Source organism: Sciurus carolinensis, chromosome 4 (assembly GCF_902686445.1).
Source record: "Sciurus carolinensis chromosome 4, mSciCar1.2, whole genome shotgun sequence".
In the NCBI taxonomy this organism is placed as follows: Eukaryota; Metazoa; Chordata; class Mammalia; order Rodentia; family Sciuridae; genus Sciurus; species Sciurus carolinensis.
The window spans coordinates 124,364,900-124,382,040 of NC_062216.1; the positions used below are offsets into that span (position 1 = coordinate 124,364,900).

Here is a 17,141-nt window from a genome sequence, read left to right on the forward strand (position 1 = left end):
CCCTGCCCTTGCAGGGATGCTAAAAAATATGACTGTGTGGGTTGGGGTTGTGGCTCAGTGGTAGAGAACTTGCCTAGCACATGTGAGGCACTGGGTTCGATCCTCAACACCACATAAACAAATAGACAAATAAAATAAACTTATAAAAAATGACTTTATGACTTTAAAAAAATAAGGCTGTGCATAATCCCAGGGAAGAAAAACAAGGATGCAAAATAAAATAGAAAGTTCAATGAAGAAAATACATCATAAGTCATTTCCATTAGGGTTTTCAAGGTTAACCATTCCCTTTTCTAAGTACAAATTATAGAGTTTATCCATTCCAGAAATATTTATTGAATGTCTGCTATGTGCCAGTCATTACTTCAGTGAACAAAACAAAATTTAAAAACTCCTTGTGGAGTTTAAGTTTCAGCGATCTAATTTGAAGATAATAGAAAAATATTTCAATCACTTGAAAAGTTAGAAAAGTAAAGTGGAAATTGAGATGCGTTTAAAAATACAAACTTAAATTAGAATTAAAAGTGGTGGCAATGTTTGTTTTGGGTCTCTAACTACTGCATTCTTTGATTATAATCTCTTTGATAATCTCTCTACCTCTAACTTTCTATCTTAATATTACTGAATTTCCTATATTTTAATTTTACAATAGGTACATAAAGGTCAACTGGGAATACTGCCTAATGTTTAAAACAAAGATCAGGTAAAAATTGCTTCTGCTATAACCCACTGATTTTGGGTAGTTTAAATTCTTTGTGACCAAGTTTCCTCAGTCAGTCATAATATTAATAATAATGCTATTAAAAGAAGTTTTGGAAAATTTATGTGAAAAGTTCTTTTATTTGAATAAAGAAAAGTGTAAAAGTGTCTTTCATTTAAAAAGTCTTATCAAAGCATTTTACAGCTGGGTGCAGTGGCCTGTAATCCCAATGACTAGAGAGGCTAAGGCAGGAGGATTGCAAATTCAAAGCTATCCTCAACAATTGAGCAAGGCCCTAAACAACTTAGCAAGACTCTGTCTCAAAACAAAAAATAAAAAAGGGCTGGGGTGTAGTTAAGTAGTTAAGCACTTCACACATACAGCATAGTTATACCAGATTGTGCCTAATGTGGAAAAACAGCCTTTTATGTTTTTAAATAGAAAAACTGTAAGCAATTTTGGCAGATAACTAAAGATGTAGTACTTTCATCTTTTTAGTAAACCAAAAGAAATCATATCCCTCAGAATTTTTTTCCTAATCTAAAATCATATCCAATTACTACTAGTATTAACATGAAGTGTATGAAATACTTTCCTTCTTCATTATTTATTTATTTATTTATTTATTTATTTATTTACTTTTGCAGTGCTGGGGATTGAACCCAGGGCCTTGTACTTGCAAGGCAAGCACTCTACCAACTGAGCTATATCCCCAGTCCACTATTTATTTATTTTTGGTACCAGGGCACTTAACTACTGAGCCATATCCCCAACCTTTTTAAATTTATATTTTATTTTTTATTTTGAAACAGGGTCTCACTGTGCTGCTCAGGGCCTTGCTAAGCTGCAGAGGCTGGTTTTGAACTTGCAATCCTCCTGCCTCAGTCTCCAGAGCCGCTAGGATTACAGGCATGTGCAATGCACTCAGTTCTTCCTTTATCTTTTAAAGATCCAACACATTCCAGGCCTTAAATCTTTGTTTATCTTATTTATGTAGAATAATTTCAAACCTAGTAAAAATTAAACCCATTAAAAAGCCTACCAGCTCAAGTGGAAAAGTTTTATTTATACATATTTATCTCTTCTGATACAGGAAGTATATAAACATAGTTGTGATCTGAACCCTAATATGGAAAGATTTGAAAAGAACCAGGAAATAAACTTTAGAAGTTAAGAGGTATCTCGTCGATGGGTTTCAATGAACTCATTTTTAAGGCAAAAGCAAAAGTAAAAAAGACATGAAAATTATAGTAATTGCACTTGCCCATATTTTAATTGTAAAACATAAAATGGAAATTTTCTTTTCTGTTGTAGAAACTCTGCTTGCCCTCCTTTTGGCTTACATAAATTTGATGCATAAGAAAGGTTAGGTAATAAGAATTACAAGTATGTCTTCAAAGTTCTGAAAGAATTTCATTTTAAAAGAAAACAAAACAAAATTAGACTTTGTTAGCTTCATCTCCATTAATTGCCTTTTGTGAACCCTCTATGCTGCCCAGACTGTATTTCTCTGTTCCTCAAATATGTGGTACATGTCCACAGTGCGCTGCCTACATACCCAGCTGCCTGAGATGTTCTTTCTCTTCTTTTCTGCCCAGGGTCTGTCTACTCAACTTTCAAAATGAAATAATATTTGCTCTCTGTAGTCTTTCCAAACACCTCCTGCCTGAATAATTTCACTTAGATATTTCATGAATACCTCTATATAAAACTTCATTGTGGTACAAAGATTTCATTATGGTCTGTGGCTTTACTAAAGATGAAATTTTCAAAGGCAAGGACCATATCTAATTTTTATTTATTTTCTATCATCTTAGCCCCTAGCCTATTGTTTGTCCCAAACAAGTCACTGACAGAACCAATATAGGTTATGGGAGACACACTCCTTATGTACTCAGGCACACACACCACTCACACGCACAGAGACAGAAATTTACCATTGATGTTGGAAGGTACAGAGAACAAAATATTAGCAGCATGTATCTGAAAAGAAGCATACACCCAGAAGAAAGGCATCAAAGGTAGAAAAAGCATAGGCACTTTGCTTCCAAGGGGGGAAAAAAATGGAAAGTCATGGTGTGCTTTGCAACAGGCAAATGAGTACTGAACCACTTTTACTAAAGTAAATGAAATTAGCCAGATGTTGGGAATTCCAAGGCAGTCAAGGTTGTATGATCTAAACTGAATGAATTAAAAGAATTTAGGCAAACTAAAGCAGATTAAATTTAACTCACATGGCATTCAAGTACACAATGATGTACAATTGGTTGCACATAAACTGTTATTTGGAAGTAAGTGCAATTGTATTCTGATTGAATACCTCTTCCACAATGAGATGGGCACTGTGCTCATACTGCCTCAAACTTCAGTCATTTGAGTACTGCCTAGTAAGGGAAGAGATGAGAAAGGCAGGCGAGAGCTGGGTCTCAACACTGCAGGATTATAAACTACTCCATGGTTAGAATTTATCCAACATAAATGTCCATCAGTTCTTCAAGCTGCCCTGACAGTCATTCATTGTCTCAGCAAATACTGCTCATCTACTCTGGGCTACACATTCTGCTAAGAACAGGGGCCACCAACGAGACAGTCCCTCCAACATTAGCGCACTGGATTCCTGAAAGTTGTAGTTGAGAAACACCACTTGCTCTGTGGGTTTCATGTTATGACAGAGACAGTGTTCAAAGAGGCAAAGCCCTGGCTTTATGGAAACTGTTTTTTGTTATACAACTCAGTAATTTTACTGAACTACCCTGCAGTTTGTATTTCCTGTTTTTGTTCTTTTCAGATGCCAGAAGGCAGGCACTTCATAATTGTTAAAGATCAAGAGTTTTCTTTCTTTCTTTCCTTTTTTTTTTTTCAATGCAATGTTCAGGCATATAGGAGTCTGTGGGATAAAAGAACTGCTTAGCAGCTTGGGGGTATAAAATAGCCCCATGGAATAATGAATGCTACCTGGATGCTTAAGAGCAAAGACACACTGATTTGGTTACTTTTTAATAATTCAACGTACCTTCACCTCTCCTACTGTGGTGACTGCGCTAATGAGACTAATGAATAGCTACCCTGTGATCGTCTAAAATTCCCATAAACTTCTTGCACCCGCATTTTTGCAAACAAATCCTACATGTTCTTCTAAAAAAAGTGCATGTGTGTGTACACACCCAGGTGAGCACATCATCTGGTCCCAGAAGAAAGCTTAATCTCATCTTGCTCCAAGTATCATCCACTTTTTCCTCTAAATTTCACTATTTTTAATGAGTCTACATTTTCAGAATTATTAGAAATTGCCGTGTTTTTTTTTTGTTTGTTTTTTTGTTTTGTTTTTGCTACTGGGGATTGAACCCAGGGGTGCTTTACCACTGAGTCACATCCCCAGCCTTTTTTATATTGTATTTAGAGACAGGGTCTCACTGAGTTGCTTAGGACCTTGCTGAGTTACTGAGGTTGGCTTTGAGCTCACGATCCTCCTGCCTCAGCCTCCTGAGCTGGTGGGAGAAATTGATGTTTAATATAAACATGAGCTATTAAAACATTCTCACATCATGTTCAATGTGGAGAAGTAGAATTTTGGACTTCTTTTAACTAGGTTAAAAGCACTTAATTAGAAATCCAAAGATGCAAGATTTACTGGTAGCTTATCAGATATAACTGTAATTTAATTAATTCATTTTAATAGGTTGCATTGATCTTCAGTTCCTTTAATAATCAGAAAAAGACAAAAAAAATTTCAAAAATACAAATTGGAAATTGAGAGACATGCCATACATTTATTTTACTCCTGGCTCCTTAAAAAAAAGGTCAAAAATTATGATCAAGAAAAATTTTATATAAAATTATCTTTGACTAAAAAGGAACACCATGTGACAATGTAGGAGGCTAAGTAATGATCATATTCCAAGAACTTGGGAACTGGAGTGTCTTTCTTGTCTCCATGATGTAATAAAGCCCCATCAATGCCCTCTGAGTAGAATTGGGATATCCACACCTCTAGAATAGGATGTCTATGTCCTTGGGGTTACAAATGTCAGGTGAATAAATCTTCAGAACACAAGCACTCATTCCTTCATGCAGAATTCCAAATCCATCTAGATGGGTAGTAAATCCCCTGGGAAGGCTGCCAGTCACTACAGCATTGAGATGATCAGAGAGAACTAAAGTCATACTTTTCCTGACTACATTCATGATGGCACTTATGCCAGAAAACTAGAGAAACTGTTTATTTAGTTCTCAGCTCTTACAACACTGGAATGCAGCAATGCAGATCCACTGGGAGGACAGATCACAGCAACCTGAAAACATCCTTTGGGAAGGTGCCCGATTTCTGGGTCTTTATAGACTTAGCTCCTAAAGCGACTTTCATTTGATATCTGACAAAACTATTCTAACGTTCTTATAGAAGAATAAGATTAAAATTTTCTTCTAAAAAAAGGTTTATTACCAACTATTTTAAGACACTATAAAGTTGCAACTATTACAATACTAAAATAAACAGTAAGCTATAACTAAGTTCTTTCTATGTATAGAAGACCTTAAAGTGAACAAAGACACATATCATGAATCAGAAAAGCTGATGATCCAAAAATAAATCTGGGTGAGAGCCCTGCTTCATGCTATTGACAAAATAAATTTTTATAAAATAATAAAAGCATGTGTCAGGTATCACTTTATTGCTCCCTGGACTAGGAATTAAAAACTTGCAAAAGAAAATATACTTTTGGCAACACGGAATTTGATCCCTTCCTCCAAAAAATAAAATTAAAAAATATAAATGATAATTTGAAAAAGTTTGTTAAAGACAATCTATATATGACAAGCTTTGCCAACCAAGTAAGAGCATCATTATTCTAATATAAAAATAAGCCTGGTACATAGGTATCTTGTATTGTCTACTAGATTCAAGTAAGTATGTCCTATCTCAGAAATTTTTTAAATAGTCAAATTAAAAGTATGCTGTGAAAAAACTTCTTTTCACTTTCTAAATCAGCAAAGTGGTTAACATGATTAATGACCTATATTGATGAGATTACAGTAAGCCAGGCACTCTCTCACACTGTTAGCCACGGTACCAACAGGTACAACTTTTATGGAAAGTAATAATTGCATTGTGGCAATTTAAGAGCCTTTTAAAAAGTTCATGGTTCATGTCCTTTGACACAATAATTCTACTTCTAAGAATCTATTTGAACAAAATAATGAGATAAGCACCAAGATTTTGGTGTACACATTAATCTAACAATTACTTTCTGTGTGCCTGCTCTTTGCTGGGCCTCACGCTAAGTACCATGGTGAATAATGCAAATAGGGCTCCTGCCCTTTTGGAAGTTACCATCTATTACTTTTAAAAGTATGTTTATTGTGATATTTCTAGCATGCAAACTCTAAAAACAATCTCATTAGTAAATAATAAGGGAACCGTCAAATTATGGTATATCTGCAAAATAGAATATTGTAAAGGACACTTTAATGGCTTATAAGAACATCTAAAAAGAACTTTTGAAAAAATTTATAAATGAATGGAGTCACCATTTGACCCAGCTATCCCACTCCTTGGTCTATACCCAAAGGACTTAAAATCAGCACACTACAGTGACACAGCCACATCAATGTTTATAGCACCTCAATTCACAATAGCTACATTGTGGAATCAACCTATATGACCTTCAATAGATGAATGGATAAAGAAACTGTGGTATATATACACAATGGAATATTATTCAGTCATAAAGAAGAATAAAATTATGGCATTTGCAGGTAACTGGATGGAATTATCTCATGCTAAGTGAGATAAGCCAATCCCCAAAATCCAAAGGTTGAATGATTTCTCTGACAAGTGGATAATGATACATAATGGAGAGAAGGGAGGAGGTAAGGGAAGAATGGAGGAAGAATGGATTGTGTAGAGGGAAATGAGGGGTGAAGAGGAGTGGAGGAAAGATAATGAAATGAGACAAACATCATTACCTTATGTACATACACGATTACACAAATGTTGTGACTCTACTCGTGTATAATCAGAGGAATGAAAAGTTGTACCCCATTTGTGTATAATGAATCAAAAAATAAAAATATGTATATATAAAAATGTATAAATGACATGGGAAAATGCTTATGACAAAATGTTAAAAGGAAAAAAATCATGATGCAAAACTATATATTTCTATAATTATACAAAAATATACATTCATTAAATAAGACTAGAAGGAAATACAAAATGTGTTCACATGCATGATCTCCATCTCTTTCTAAAAATCTGAAATCCTGGGTTTTATTCTCAACTCCCACTATTTATTACTAATATTTGAATTTGGGAAAGTCAGTTAAACCTCATAGGTATTCATTTCCTAATTTATAAAATGAAGCTATAATTCTGGTCTTAAAGTACTCAGATTAGAGAATGCATGACTGGGTATCACATAAGATGAAAAACTGAAAACAAATATTATAAACTATTATTTTCTTAGTAAAGAAGGATGATGGAATCTGAATCCCTTTTTTCCACTTTTCCTTGTCTCTTCTTTCATTCAAATTCCTATTTAATACCATGCAAACTTTCTGGAAGGTGCCTCCAGTCATTTACTTTGAATTTTTGCCACGTTATGTGTAGTACATGAAACCATACTTACTGGCTGAATGAATCTCACTAGGTGTGTTTATTTTCTTAGTTCTTCCTTCCTTTTCGTTGTCAATCTGGAGTTGTTTATGAGCTCGGTATGGGCTGAGACTATTCTGAGGTTTTAGAAAACTATAAAACCATCATTTCTTCACTCTCATCCTAATCCTTACCTGAACAATCACAGTTGGGTTGACCTGAACTCAATAGCTCTCTTCAGGACCTTCCCTCTGATGGATGACATTTGGGTTCTGAATATTACTCTCATCACCATTACATTTTAAGTGTAAAGTTTTCTCCAAGGCAAAGATCACCCACCTGATGCCTTGTGAGGCACTGTTCCCAGCAGAGGGACATTGACAGTTGGATCTGCCATGATGCCTTTGTCCAGGGAACGTAAGGACAGGAATTCATAGAAGTATTCTGCCTACAACAAAAGGTAAGGACAGTGAGAACCATGGAAACCAGAGAGAATGAGAAGGCACTTCCAACACATTATTCATCTAATGGAAGAGTGATAATTGTCCCCATGTGAGCTCTGGAGCCTCTGACATCTAAGATGCTGTACAGACATAACTCACTCTCTGTGTTTTGTAGCTACCAAATTTGACCCTGTGTTTGGAAAGATGATTTATTTAAAACATTGAGAATGTTCATCTAGAACGTCCACAAAAGATGGTCTTTTAACAGTCTTATTTTGTTGCTGTCTAATGAAAGAATTGAGGGGAAAATGCTCTTAAGGAAATAAGTGATGTCAAAACAACTATTGGTTCACCCTTAGAAAATCCGTTTCAGCTTTTTGGATCAGTTTTTAATTCTTTTAAAATCTGAAATGTGTCTTTAAAAATATTTTTAGTTGTAGATGGGCACAATACCTTTATTTTATTTATTTATTTTTATGTAGTGCTGAGGATCAAACCCAGTGCCTCACATGTGCTAGACAAACGCTCTACCATCAAACCACAATCCCAGCCCCAAGCAACAACCCCAGTCCCTGAAATGCGTCTTTTGATCAGAATCTGTAGATCTGTAATACAGGGATAAGGAAAACAGCAACCTATTGGCAAAAGAAGATGTTAAAGGTCAAAATTAATGATCTTGCTGTTAACATTTATTTTCCTCTTTCATTCCCTTGAGAAGTTTATATTTAAAGTCTCGGTTTAATTATAGAGCAAAAAGCCTGAAAATGCAAAAAAACACCAATACAATATGACAAGCCATAAAACTTTATGATGTAAATATTTTCATTTTTCCATTAAGTCACTAGTTGAGACTCACAGGACCATGAATGATGAAGGTAGTGATACATAATCTCACTACAGAGTTTTGATGCTTAAATGATTCTAAATCCTTTTATTAAAAGGGTTTGTACTGGAGACAACATGTTCTTGCTTAGGAACAGAACAATCAATCAAGAACACAAATGTCAACATGACAGGCAAGTTGAGTGGTTTTGCAGTCATCTATGCAGATATCCAGAATTTGGATGGGTTAATTAAAGTAATTAATTACATAAACATAGGCTAAAAGAAGGTTTAAAAGGAATAGGATCTTTCCTACATACCGTATAAATTTTATTTTCCAACATGGAAGATATTAAAAGATGCATGGTGGACATCCAAATGACTTTCTGCTTTAAATCATGGTATCTAAGGCAGTAGGCATTAAGGACTTCATAGGAGGCTAATAATGCAAAGAGGGAAATCTCAGTTGTTATGGGGATATTGTCTACAACTGCACTAAACCCAAAGGAACAACGTCATTGACCAAATCCCCCACTGCATCCCCGTCTGAGTTGTGGCAATGGTTCCAGAAGACCACTGTGAACCATTCCCTTGGTAGCAACAGTTTCATAAATTAGTTTATTAGTTCATCCACTAGGAGGGACCCGAGGAAAAAGGGTCATAAGACAGATATGATTCCTACTCTAAGGAAAGGCCGAGATCCGAAGAAAATTTGATGAAATTAATGTAAGAAAAGGTAATTCAATTTGTAATAAAGTCCTTTGAAAAAGAGAATGGATAGTATTTCTGGCCCTGCAGGAAAATTAATGCTTGAATTAAAAGTGGACTCATTTTCATGAATACAGGTGTTTTAAAAACTTCTATCAGCTGTTATTTCCCTCTATACTAGATAATATTTATCATTTAATAATTTGCTCTAAAACACAATTTAACTGCCACTATGAAAGAACTTAATGTGGGATGCCATTATAATTCATTACACTTGCATTATTTATATTACCAAGTACAGTAATAATAGTAACAAGAAGCAACAATAACACGACTAACACAGGTGTAATAAACACTATGTGCCCAACTTCTTCTGAACATTTTATTAATGATACATGTAATAACTGTGAAAAACTGAGTAGGTAGAACACAAAAACTCTGAAACCCCAACTTCAAATACCATATATTGTTACCATTGCTACCTCGTAATCGTATCTTTGAGTAGCTTTGTCTCATTATAAATTAAATCTACCTTTCTATGGATGACACTTTTAAATTACATTTATAAAAACTAAGATAATTCAATAAGAAATCTGATTTTAGTTAAAAATTTATTAATAAGAAAAAGATGAATCACCAAAATTAAAACAATTAAATAGAATTAATAGTTGTTGGGGTTTTATTCCCTTTCTCTCTTTTTCAGATTTTCTATATGTGGTTTTATACCTTTTATAGTGAAATTAATGCATTTATTTAAAAATAAGCATTCATCATGTACCCTGCTATTAAGTCTGCATAGCTGATGATAATCACTGATTCTGTTTAATTCTCAACCCTTCTATTTAGGGCAGCTATGCTCATGTGACAATTTTATTTAAATCTCTTGCAGTGTGCTTCAAGATAATGATCAGATTAAAGTAGTTTCCAAATGTCTCTTTCAAAAGTTTCATATATCGATCCACAAGACACTAATAAAAGAAAGTAAATAGCAAAGAGATCAGTAGAGTTGAGGAAAGGGAACAAGGGGAGGGAGGAAAAGAGGGAAGGGATAAATAATAGAGACTGAATTAGAACAAATTATATTCTATGCTTTCATAATTTTGTCAAAATGAATCCTAATGTAATATATGACTAAAAAGAACCAATTAAAAAAGTTTTGGTGTTCAAAGAATTTAGAACTGAAAGAATTTCACTGAGAGCCCAGAAATATAACTTTAAGGAAACCTCAGGTCTTCATATGGTCACATAAAGTAGACTAGGAAGCATTAAATCCATCATATTCAGTGTCTGAAAGTTTATCGGTAACAGTGACATGACACTAAAACATTATGCAGCCAGGTTTAATGGATTTTTCTGGATGGTCAGTATTCTAATCTTATCAATAACAAGTTTCCACAGGTTTTAGTATGTCTCTTTGGTTTCTTTGAGAAGCAGCACACATCAAGATTTTTCTAATGCAGTTCTAAGACTATCAAAGACTGTTCCAGGCAAAAACTGGTCAAACTGTTTCTTCTTTAGATAATTTTTATAGCAGGAAAAATGGACATTTATTAGCTGAATTTCAGTTAGCAATAACAAAATTATTGTTAAAAAACAAACTCCTGAACCTTTGCATTATCAGAGGACAGAGTTAAAAACTGAGGAAATCAGGACAATGATGACCTTTTCTCATTTAGGTATTCTTCCTTGTATCTTATCAGCAAAGAGTAGTTACTGGAATAAACTTGAGTGAATTAATTAATTTATTAATTATTTATGTTTAATTTATTAAAACATAAGGTCACTGGGCAGTCAATAAAAAGTAAATAGTTGTTATACACACAATTTAAAAAATCTCCACAGTTTTTATTGGTGCTTTATAGTTGTATGTAAAGATGGAATTTGTTGTTACATGTTCATACATGCACACAATAAAACAATATAATTTGGCCAATACCCCCCGCTTCCCTCTTCCTACCCGAGGGGCCCTTTGACTTTCATGGGATCCCATCCCCCACCTTTCTTTTCCTTTTTCCTCTCTAGCTTCTATATATGAGAGAAAACATACAACCCTTGACCTTCTCAGTATGGCTTATTTCACTTAACATAATGGTATCAAGTTCCATCTACTTTCCTAAAAAAATGACATAATTCTGTTTTTATTTATGGTTGAAAAAACTTCATTGGGTATATATATTACATTTTCTTTATCCATTTATCCTTGATGGATACCTAGGCTGGTTCCATAGTCTGGCTATTGTGAATTGTGCTGCTGTAAACATGGGTGTGCATGTATTGCTATAGTATGCTGACTTTCATTCTTTAGGATAAATACTGAGGAGTGGTATAATTGGGTCATTATGGTGGTTCCATGCCTAATCTTTTGAGGACCCTCCATATTGATTTCCATAATAGTTGTACTAATTTACAATCCCACAAAAAGTGTAAAAGTGTTCCTTTCTTCCACAACTTCTCCAGCATGTATTATTGTTTGTATTCTTGATGACTGACATTCCTAAGGGCATGAGATAAAATCTCAGTGTGGTTTTGATTTCCATTTCCTACTTGCTAATGATGTTGAACATTTTTTCATATATGTGTCGACCATTTGTATTATTTTTTTCTTTTGAGAATTGTCTGTTTCATTCATTTTCCCACTTATTAATTGGGTTTTTGCTTTTTTTTGCTTTATATATTCTAGATATTAATCCTTCATCCATCAAAAGAGTAGCTAACAATATTTATCCAGTGCTGGGGATTGAACCCAGGGCCTTGTGCATGCAAGGCAAGCACTCTACCAACTGAGCTACCTCCCCAGCCCTTACTAAAGGTGGTAATGGGACTTGAATCTTTGAAATACATAATCCCCTTTACACTTGTTATATATTTTCTCAAAGTTTTGTCCATGTGCTGTTTTTACTGCTTCTTAAAAATTCTAACTTGAAAGCCACTTAGAAACAGACCAATCTTTTGCCTCTGATGTTCATTTGCCAATGTACAAAGATCTACCCAAACCATCGACACCATGTAATGCTATCATTGCCACAACATAGAGAATAAATACATTCTTAATTTAACTTATGGGTTTAAGTAAAAAGTCATAAAATTGGCCAATGAAATGAATGATCAATTTATACTGTATTCTAACTTCTAGACAGAACTTTCCATTTTTACTTCCTTTATAATGAAATAAATGTTCCTAGACCCCATGTCTCCATTGGAAAAACTTATTTGGAGGCAAATAAAACCTAAATTCTAAGCCAAGGAGAACAGAAAACTAGCTTTAAAGTTTGGGAACAAGTTGTACAAATTGCAGATTTATTACTTAGATAAAAGGAACTCAGAGCATAAAATGTAGTAGAGAAGTTATATTGGAGAGTCTAAAACATCCATTAGGAAAAAGTACATTTTGTTATATTAAATGACATTTGTGGAAACTCAGGTAGAGGCAAGCAGGGTGATTATTTGGGAAATGCATGAAAAGATTGCTTTGTATTCAAACAAAGAATAGGCCTATTCAGGAGAATAATTCACTCCTAAATTAAGTTGCTGAAAAATTTTGCTGGCCTGGTTTGCCATGCAGTAAATTTTCTGTTCATGGAGAAGTATAAAAGACACCCAAATGTTATCAAGTGGAGAGTGCTGGAGGCCACTTATCTTCCTTCCAATTGACTAGGCTGAAATTAAGGTTGTTTCTTCCAGAATAGATGAAGACATCATTTAAACAGCAAAACAAGACAATCCTGAGGCCTTAGCTCTAGCGCTCTATTGTGGAGTAGACATGGAGAAAGGAGCATCACATTAACCATCAGGAGGAATGAAGAGATTCCAGTGTTTCTTTTCCACCTTCGAAGTTCTGAGTTCATGCTCTATAGTTGATCCAATCAACAGAATAACTGAAGGAACCTCTCTGAGTTTAAGACTCAGTCTTTCATAAAACCATGACTCTCAAATCTCTTTTAACTTCACATATCAGGTTGTTGACCTAAGTGTTCATGGGAGGATAGTCAAACATCAAAGGTGCCATCTTTGGTCAAAGGAAATTTCAGGCATTTATAGATAGAAAAAATATATAGAAACCAGATGATTTGAAAATTTAAATAATTTTTGTTAAGTGTTTACTATTCTCTAGTCACTTCATCTAATCTCACAACTGTCTACTATTATTATACCATACAAGTGAACTCAGATTATTAGGGTACTGAGTATAAGAAGTACTAAAAGAATATAAAATAGCTTCTACACTGTATGTGGAGGGCAAGAAGAAATTTTCTAAAATAAACAACAAAGGAAAATAAGGCAATGTTAAAGCCCCAGAATAAATGAATAAACATGCCCAATGCTTAAGATAATCTGATGCCTGGATATTTGGACCAAAAATTGCCAGATCTCACATTCTTCTTCAGCATTCTTCTTACCTCTCTGCAAAATTTCATCCTTCAAATTCAAAACTCATCAACTTTGGATAGTATGATGCTCTGCTGATTCTTATCCCCTTTCTTGGTTTTCCAAGAAAGGAAATTCCTCCTCTTAGCCCACAATCAGAGAAAATTACTAAGCTCTAGCCATGACTAAGTTATTGCCATATCTATATTCCAGTGATTTTACCTTTACTGACCTTCATTAGACTTCTCAGGCCTTTGTCCATCTCTCTTCATATTGTCATAACACTCAAACACTTACAGGTTATCCTTTTGAGCAAGGATGTTTGTTATGGTTGGAAACCCTCAAAGGACCATGTAATTAGGCTTGGTCCCCAGGGTGGTACTGCTGTGAGATGACAGAAACACTATGAGGTGGATCCTTGTGAATGTCCCTTAGGTTACTGGGAACATGACTTCGAAGAAGATTGTGGGACCCTGATCTGTCTTTCTATGTCTGCTTTTGACTCATAATTTGAACAATCAAGCAGATGTACCTGCTCCTACAAGGTATGTGCCCTTTCCTGAAGTCCAGTCCCATGAGGCCACTCAATCTTAAACTTTATTGAGCTAAATAAGAACATTTTTCTAATAAGTTAGTTGTCTTTGTTATTTCATTGTAGTAATTCAAAGCTTACTAACAATGTTTAACATGAACTATTCACACCCTTCTTCTAAAGTACGGACTCTTGTCTTCTGCCTTGTGTGCATGCTCACACTCACAGAGCCTAGTTCATTGTCTTCTAAGACCTGCTGATTTCTTTATATCTATCAACAGTAATGTTATTTTTCTAAGAACAAAGTTACTGAACTTCAAGAGTCATTTTGTTTCTTGCCTCTGTCTCATGTCTTCATAATCAGGCACCAAAATCTGATCCTTTTCCTTTTCATGTTATCTTTTGATTATGTCCTGTCCTTTCACCCCCACTGTTTCAACCCTAACCTACCCTTTACTTCTTTTTTTTTATTGTAAACAAATGGGATACATGTGGTTTCTCTGTTTGTACATGGCGTAAAGGCATGCCATTTGTGTAATCATAAATTTACATAGGGTAATGTTGTTTGATTCATTCTGTTATTTTTTTCCCTTCCCCCCCACCCCTCCCACCCCTCTTTTCCCTCTATACAGTCCTTCCTTCCTCCATTCTTGCCCCCCTCCCTAAACCTAACTCTAACCCTAACACTAACCCCTCCCACCCCCCATTATGTGTCATCATTCACTTATTAGCGATATCATTTGTCCTTTGGTTTTTTGAGATTGGCTTATCTCACTTAGCATGATATTCTCCAATTTCATCCATTTGCCTGCAAATGCCATAATTTTATCATTCTTTATGGCTGAGTAATATTCCATTGTATATATATACCACAGTTTCTTTATCCATTCATCAATTGAAGGACATCTAGGCTGGTTCCACAATCTGGCTATTGTGAACTGAGCAGTTATGAACATTGATGTGGCTGTATCTCTGTAGTATGCTGATTTTAAGTCCTTTGGGTATAGGCCGAGGAGTGGGATAGCTGGGTCAAATGGTGGTTCCATTCCAAGTTTTCTAAGGAATCTCCACACTGCTTTCCAGAGTGGCTGCACTAATTTGCAGCCCCACCAGCAATGTATGAGTGTACCTTTCTCCCCACATCCTCACCAACACCTGTTGTTGCTTGTATTCTTGATAATCGCCATTCTAATTGGGGTGAGATGGAATCTTAGGGTGGTTTTGATTTGCATTTCTCTTATTACTAGAGATGTTGAACATTTTTCCATATGTTTGTTGATTGCTTGTAGATCTTCTTCTGTGAAGTGTCTATTCATTTCCTTAGCCCATTTGTCGATTGGATTATTTGCATTCTTGGTGTAGAATTTTTTGAGTTCTTTATAGATTCTGGAGATTAGTGCTCTATCTGAAGTATGATTGGCAAAGATTTTCTCCCACTCTGTAGGCTCTTTCTTCGCATTGCTGATAGTTTCCTTTGCTGAGAGAAAGCTTTTTAGTTTGAATCTATCCCAGTTATTAATTCTTGCTTTTATTTCTTGTGCTATGGGAGTCCTGTTGAGGAACTCTGGTCCTAAGCTGACATGTTGAAGCTCTGGACCTACTTTTTCTTCTATAAGATGCAAGGTCTCTGATCTGATTCTGAGGTCCTTAATCCATTTTGAGTTTAGTTTCGTGCATGGTGAGAGATATGGGTTTAGTTTCATTCTGTTGCATATGGATTTCCAATTCTCCCAGCACCATTTGTTGAAGAGGCTATCTTTTCTCCATTGCATATTTCTGGCTCCTTTGTCTAGTATGAGAAAATTGTATTTATTTGGGTTTGTGTCCGTGTCCTCTATACTGTACCATTGATCCACCTTTCTATTTTGGTACCAATACCATGCCATTTTTGTTACTATTGCTTTGTAGTAGAGTTGAAGATCTGGTATTGCAATACCCCCTGCTTCACTCTTTCTGCCAAGGATTGCTTTAGCTATTCTGGGTTTTTTATTCTTCCGGATGAATTTCATAATTGCTTGTTCTATTTCTGTAAGGTACATCATTGGGATTTTAATTGGAATTGCATTGAATCTGTATAGCACTTTTGGTAGTATGGCCATTTTGACAATATTAATTCTGCCTATCCAAGAACATTGGAGATCTTTCCATCTTCTAAGGTTTTCTTTAATTTCTTTCTTTAGTGTTCTGTAGTTCTCATTGTAGAGGTCTTTCACCTCTTTTGTGAGATTGATTCCCAAGTATTTTGTTTTTTTTGATGCTATTGTGAATGGGGTAGTTTTCCTAACTTCTCTTTCTGAAGATTCATCACTTATGTATAAAAATGCATTAGATTTATGTGCATTGATCTTATATCCTGCTACTTTACTGAATTCACTTATGAGTTCTAAAAGTTTTCTGGTGGAATTTCCTGGTTCCTCTAAGTATATAATCATATCATCAGCAAATAGGGATAGTTTGAGTTCTTCTTTTCCTATTCGTATCCCTTTAATTTACCCTTTACTTCTTCATATGGCATTTTTATAAAATGTTTTAAAGTAACTGCTTGCCTTTCTTATTAAAATATCTGTCATAATATAAAACAATAAATCTAATTAAAACATCACTTTGCCATGTCACAGTTTTTTCCTATCTCCTCTTATCTCTAGAATAAGGCATTTAGCTTGGTAAGTGTATCCATAGTCTGGCTTCAAGTTTTCTTTATCCCTTACTACTCCCCAACAGGGATCATCCTGCAGAGCTTAGCTGGCCTGCTTGATGCCATAGCACACCTACCTCCAGTGATTTCACCTCTGCAGAACTTCACTGAACATACAGCAGCTTGGTCCTTAAACATATACCACCAAATATAATTATTCAAGTTTGTGTATGTGTATATTATATATTCTCATCTAAATTTTGGATTCCTTATGGAAAAGAATGGGATTATATTTTTTTCCAACACATTAATGAAGTCTCACTTAACACTGTGCACAAGCAAGG

General features: G+C 34.9%; 1 protein-coding gene across 2 annotated transcripts in view; it reads right to left on the reverse strand.

Annotated features, from left to right (window-relative positions):
* Positions 1 to 17,141, reverse strand: part of Wif1 (WNT inhibitory factor 1) — a 64,920-nt gene that overhangs the window by 19,995 nt on the left and 27,784 nt on the right. For both annotated transcript variants that reach the window (XM_047547966.1, XM_047547965.1), the window contains exon 3: positions 7,632 to 7,740. In XM_047547966.1, the coding sequence (XP_047403922.1) occupies positions 7,632 to 7,740 (109 nt within the window). The remainder of the gene's footprint in view (positions 1 to 7,631; positions 7,741 to 17,141) is intronic.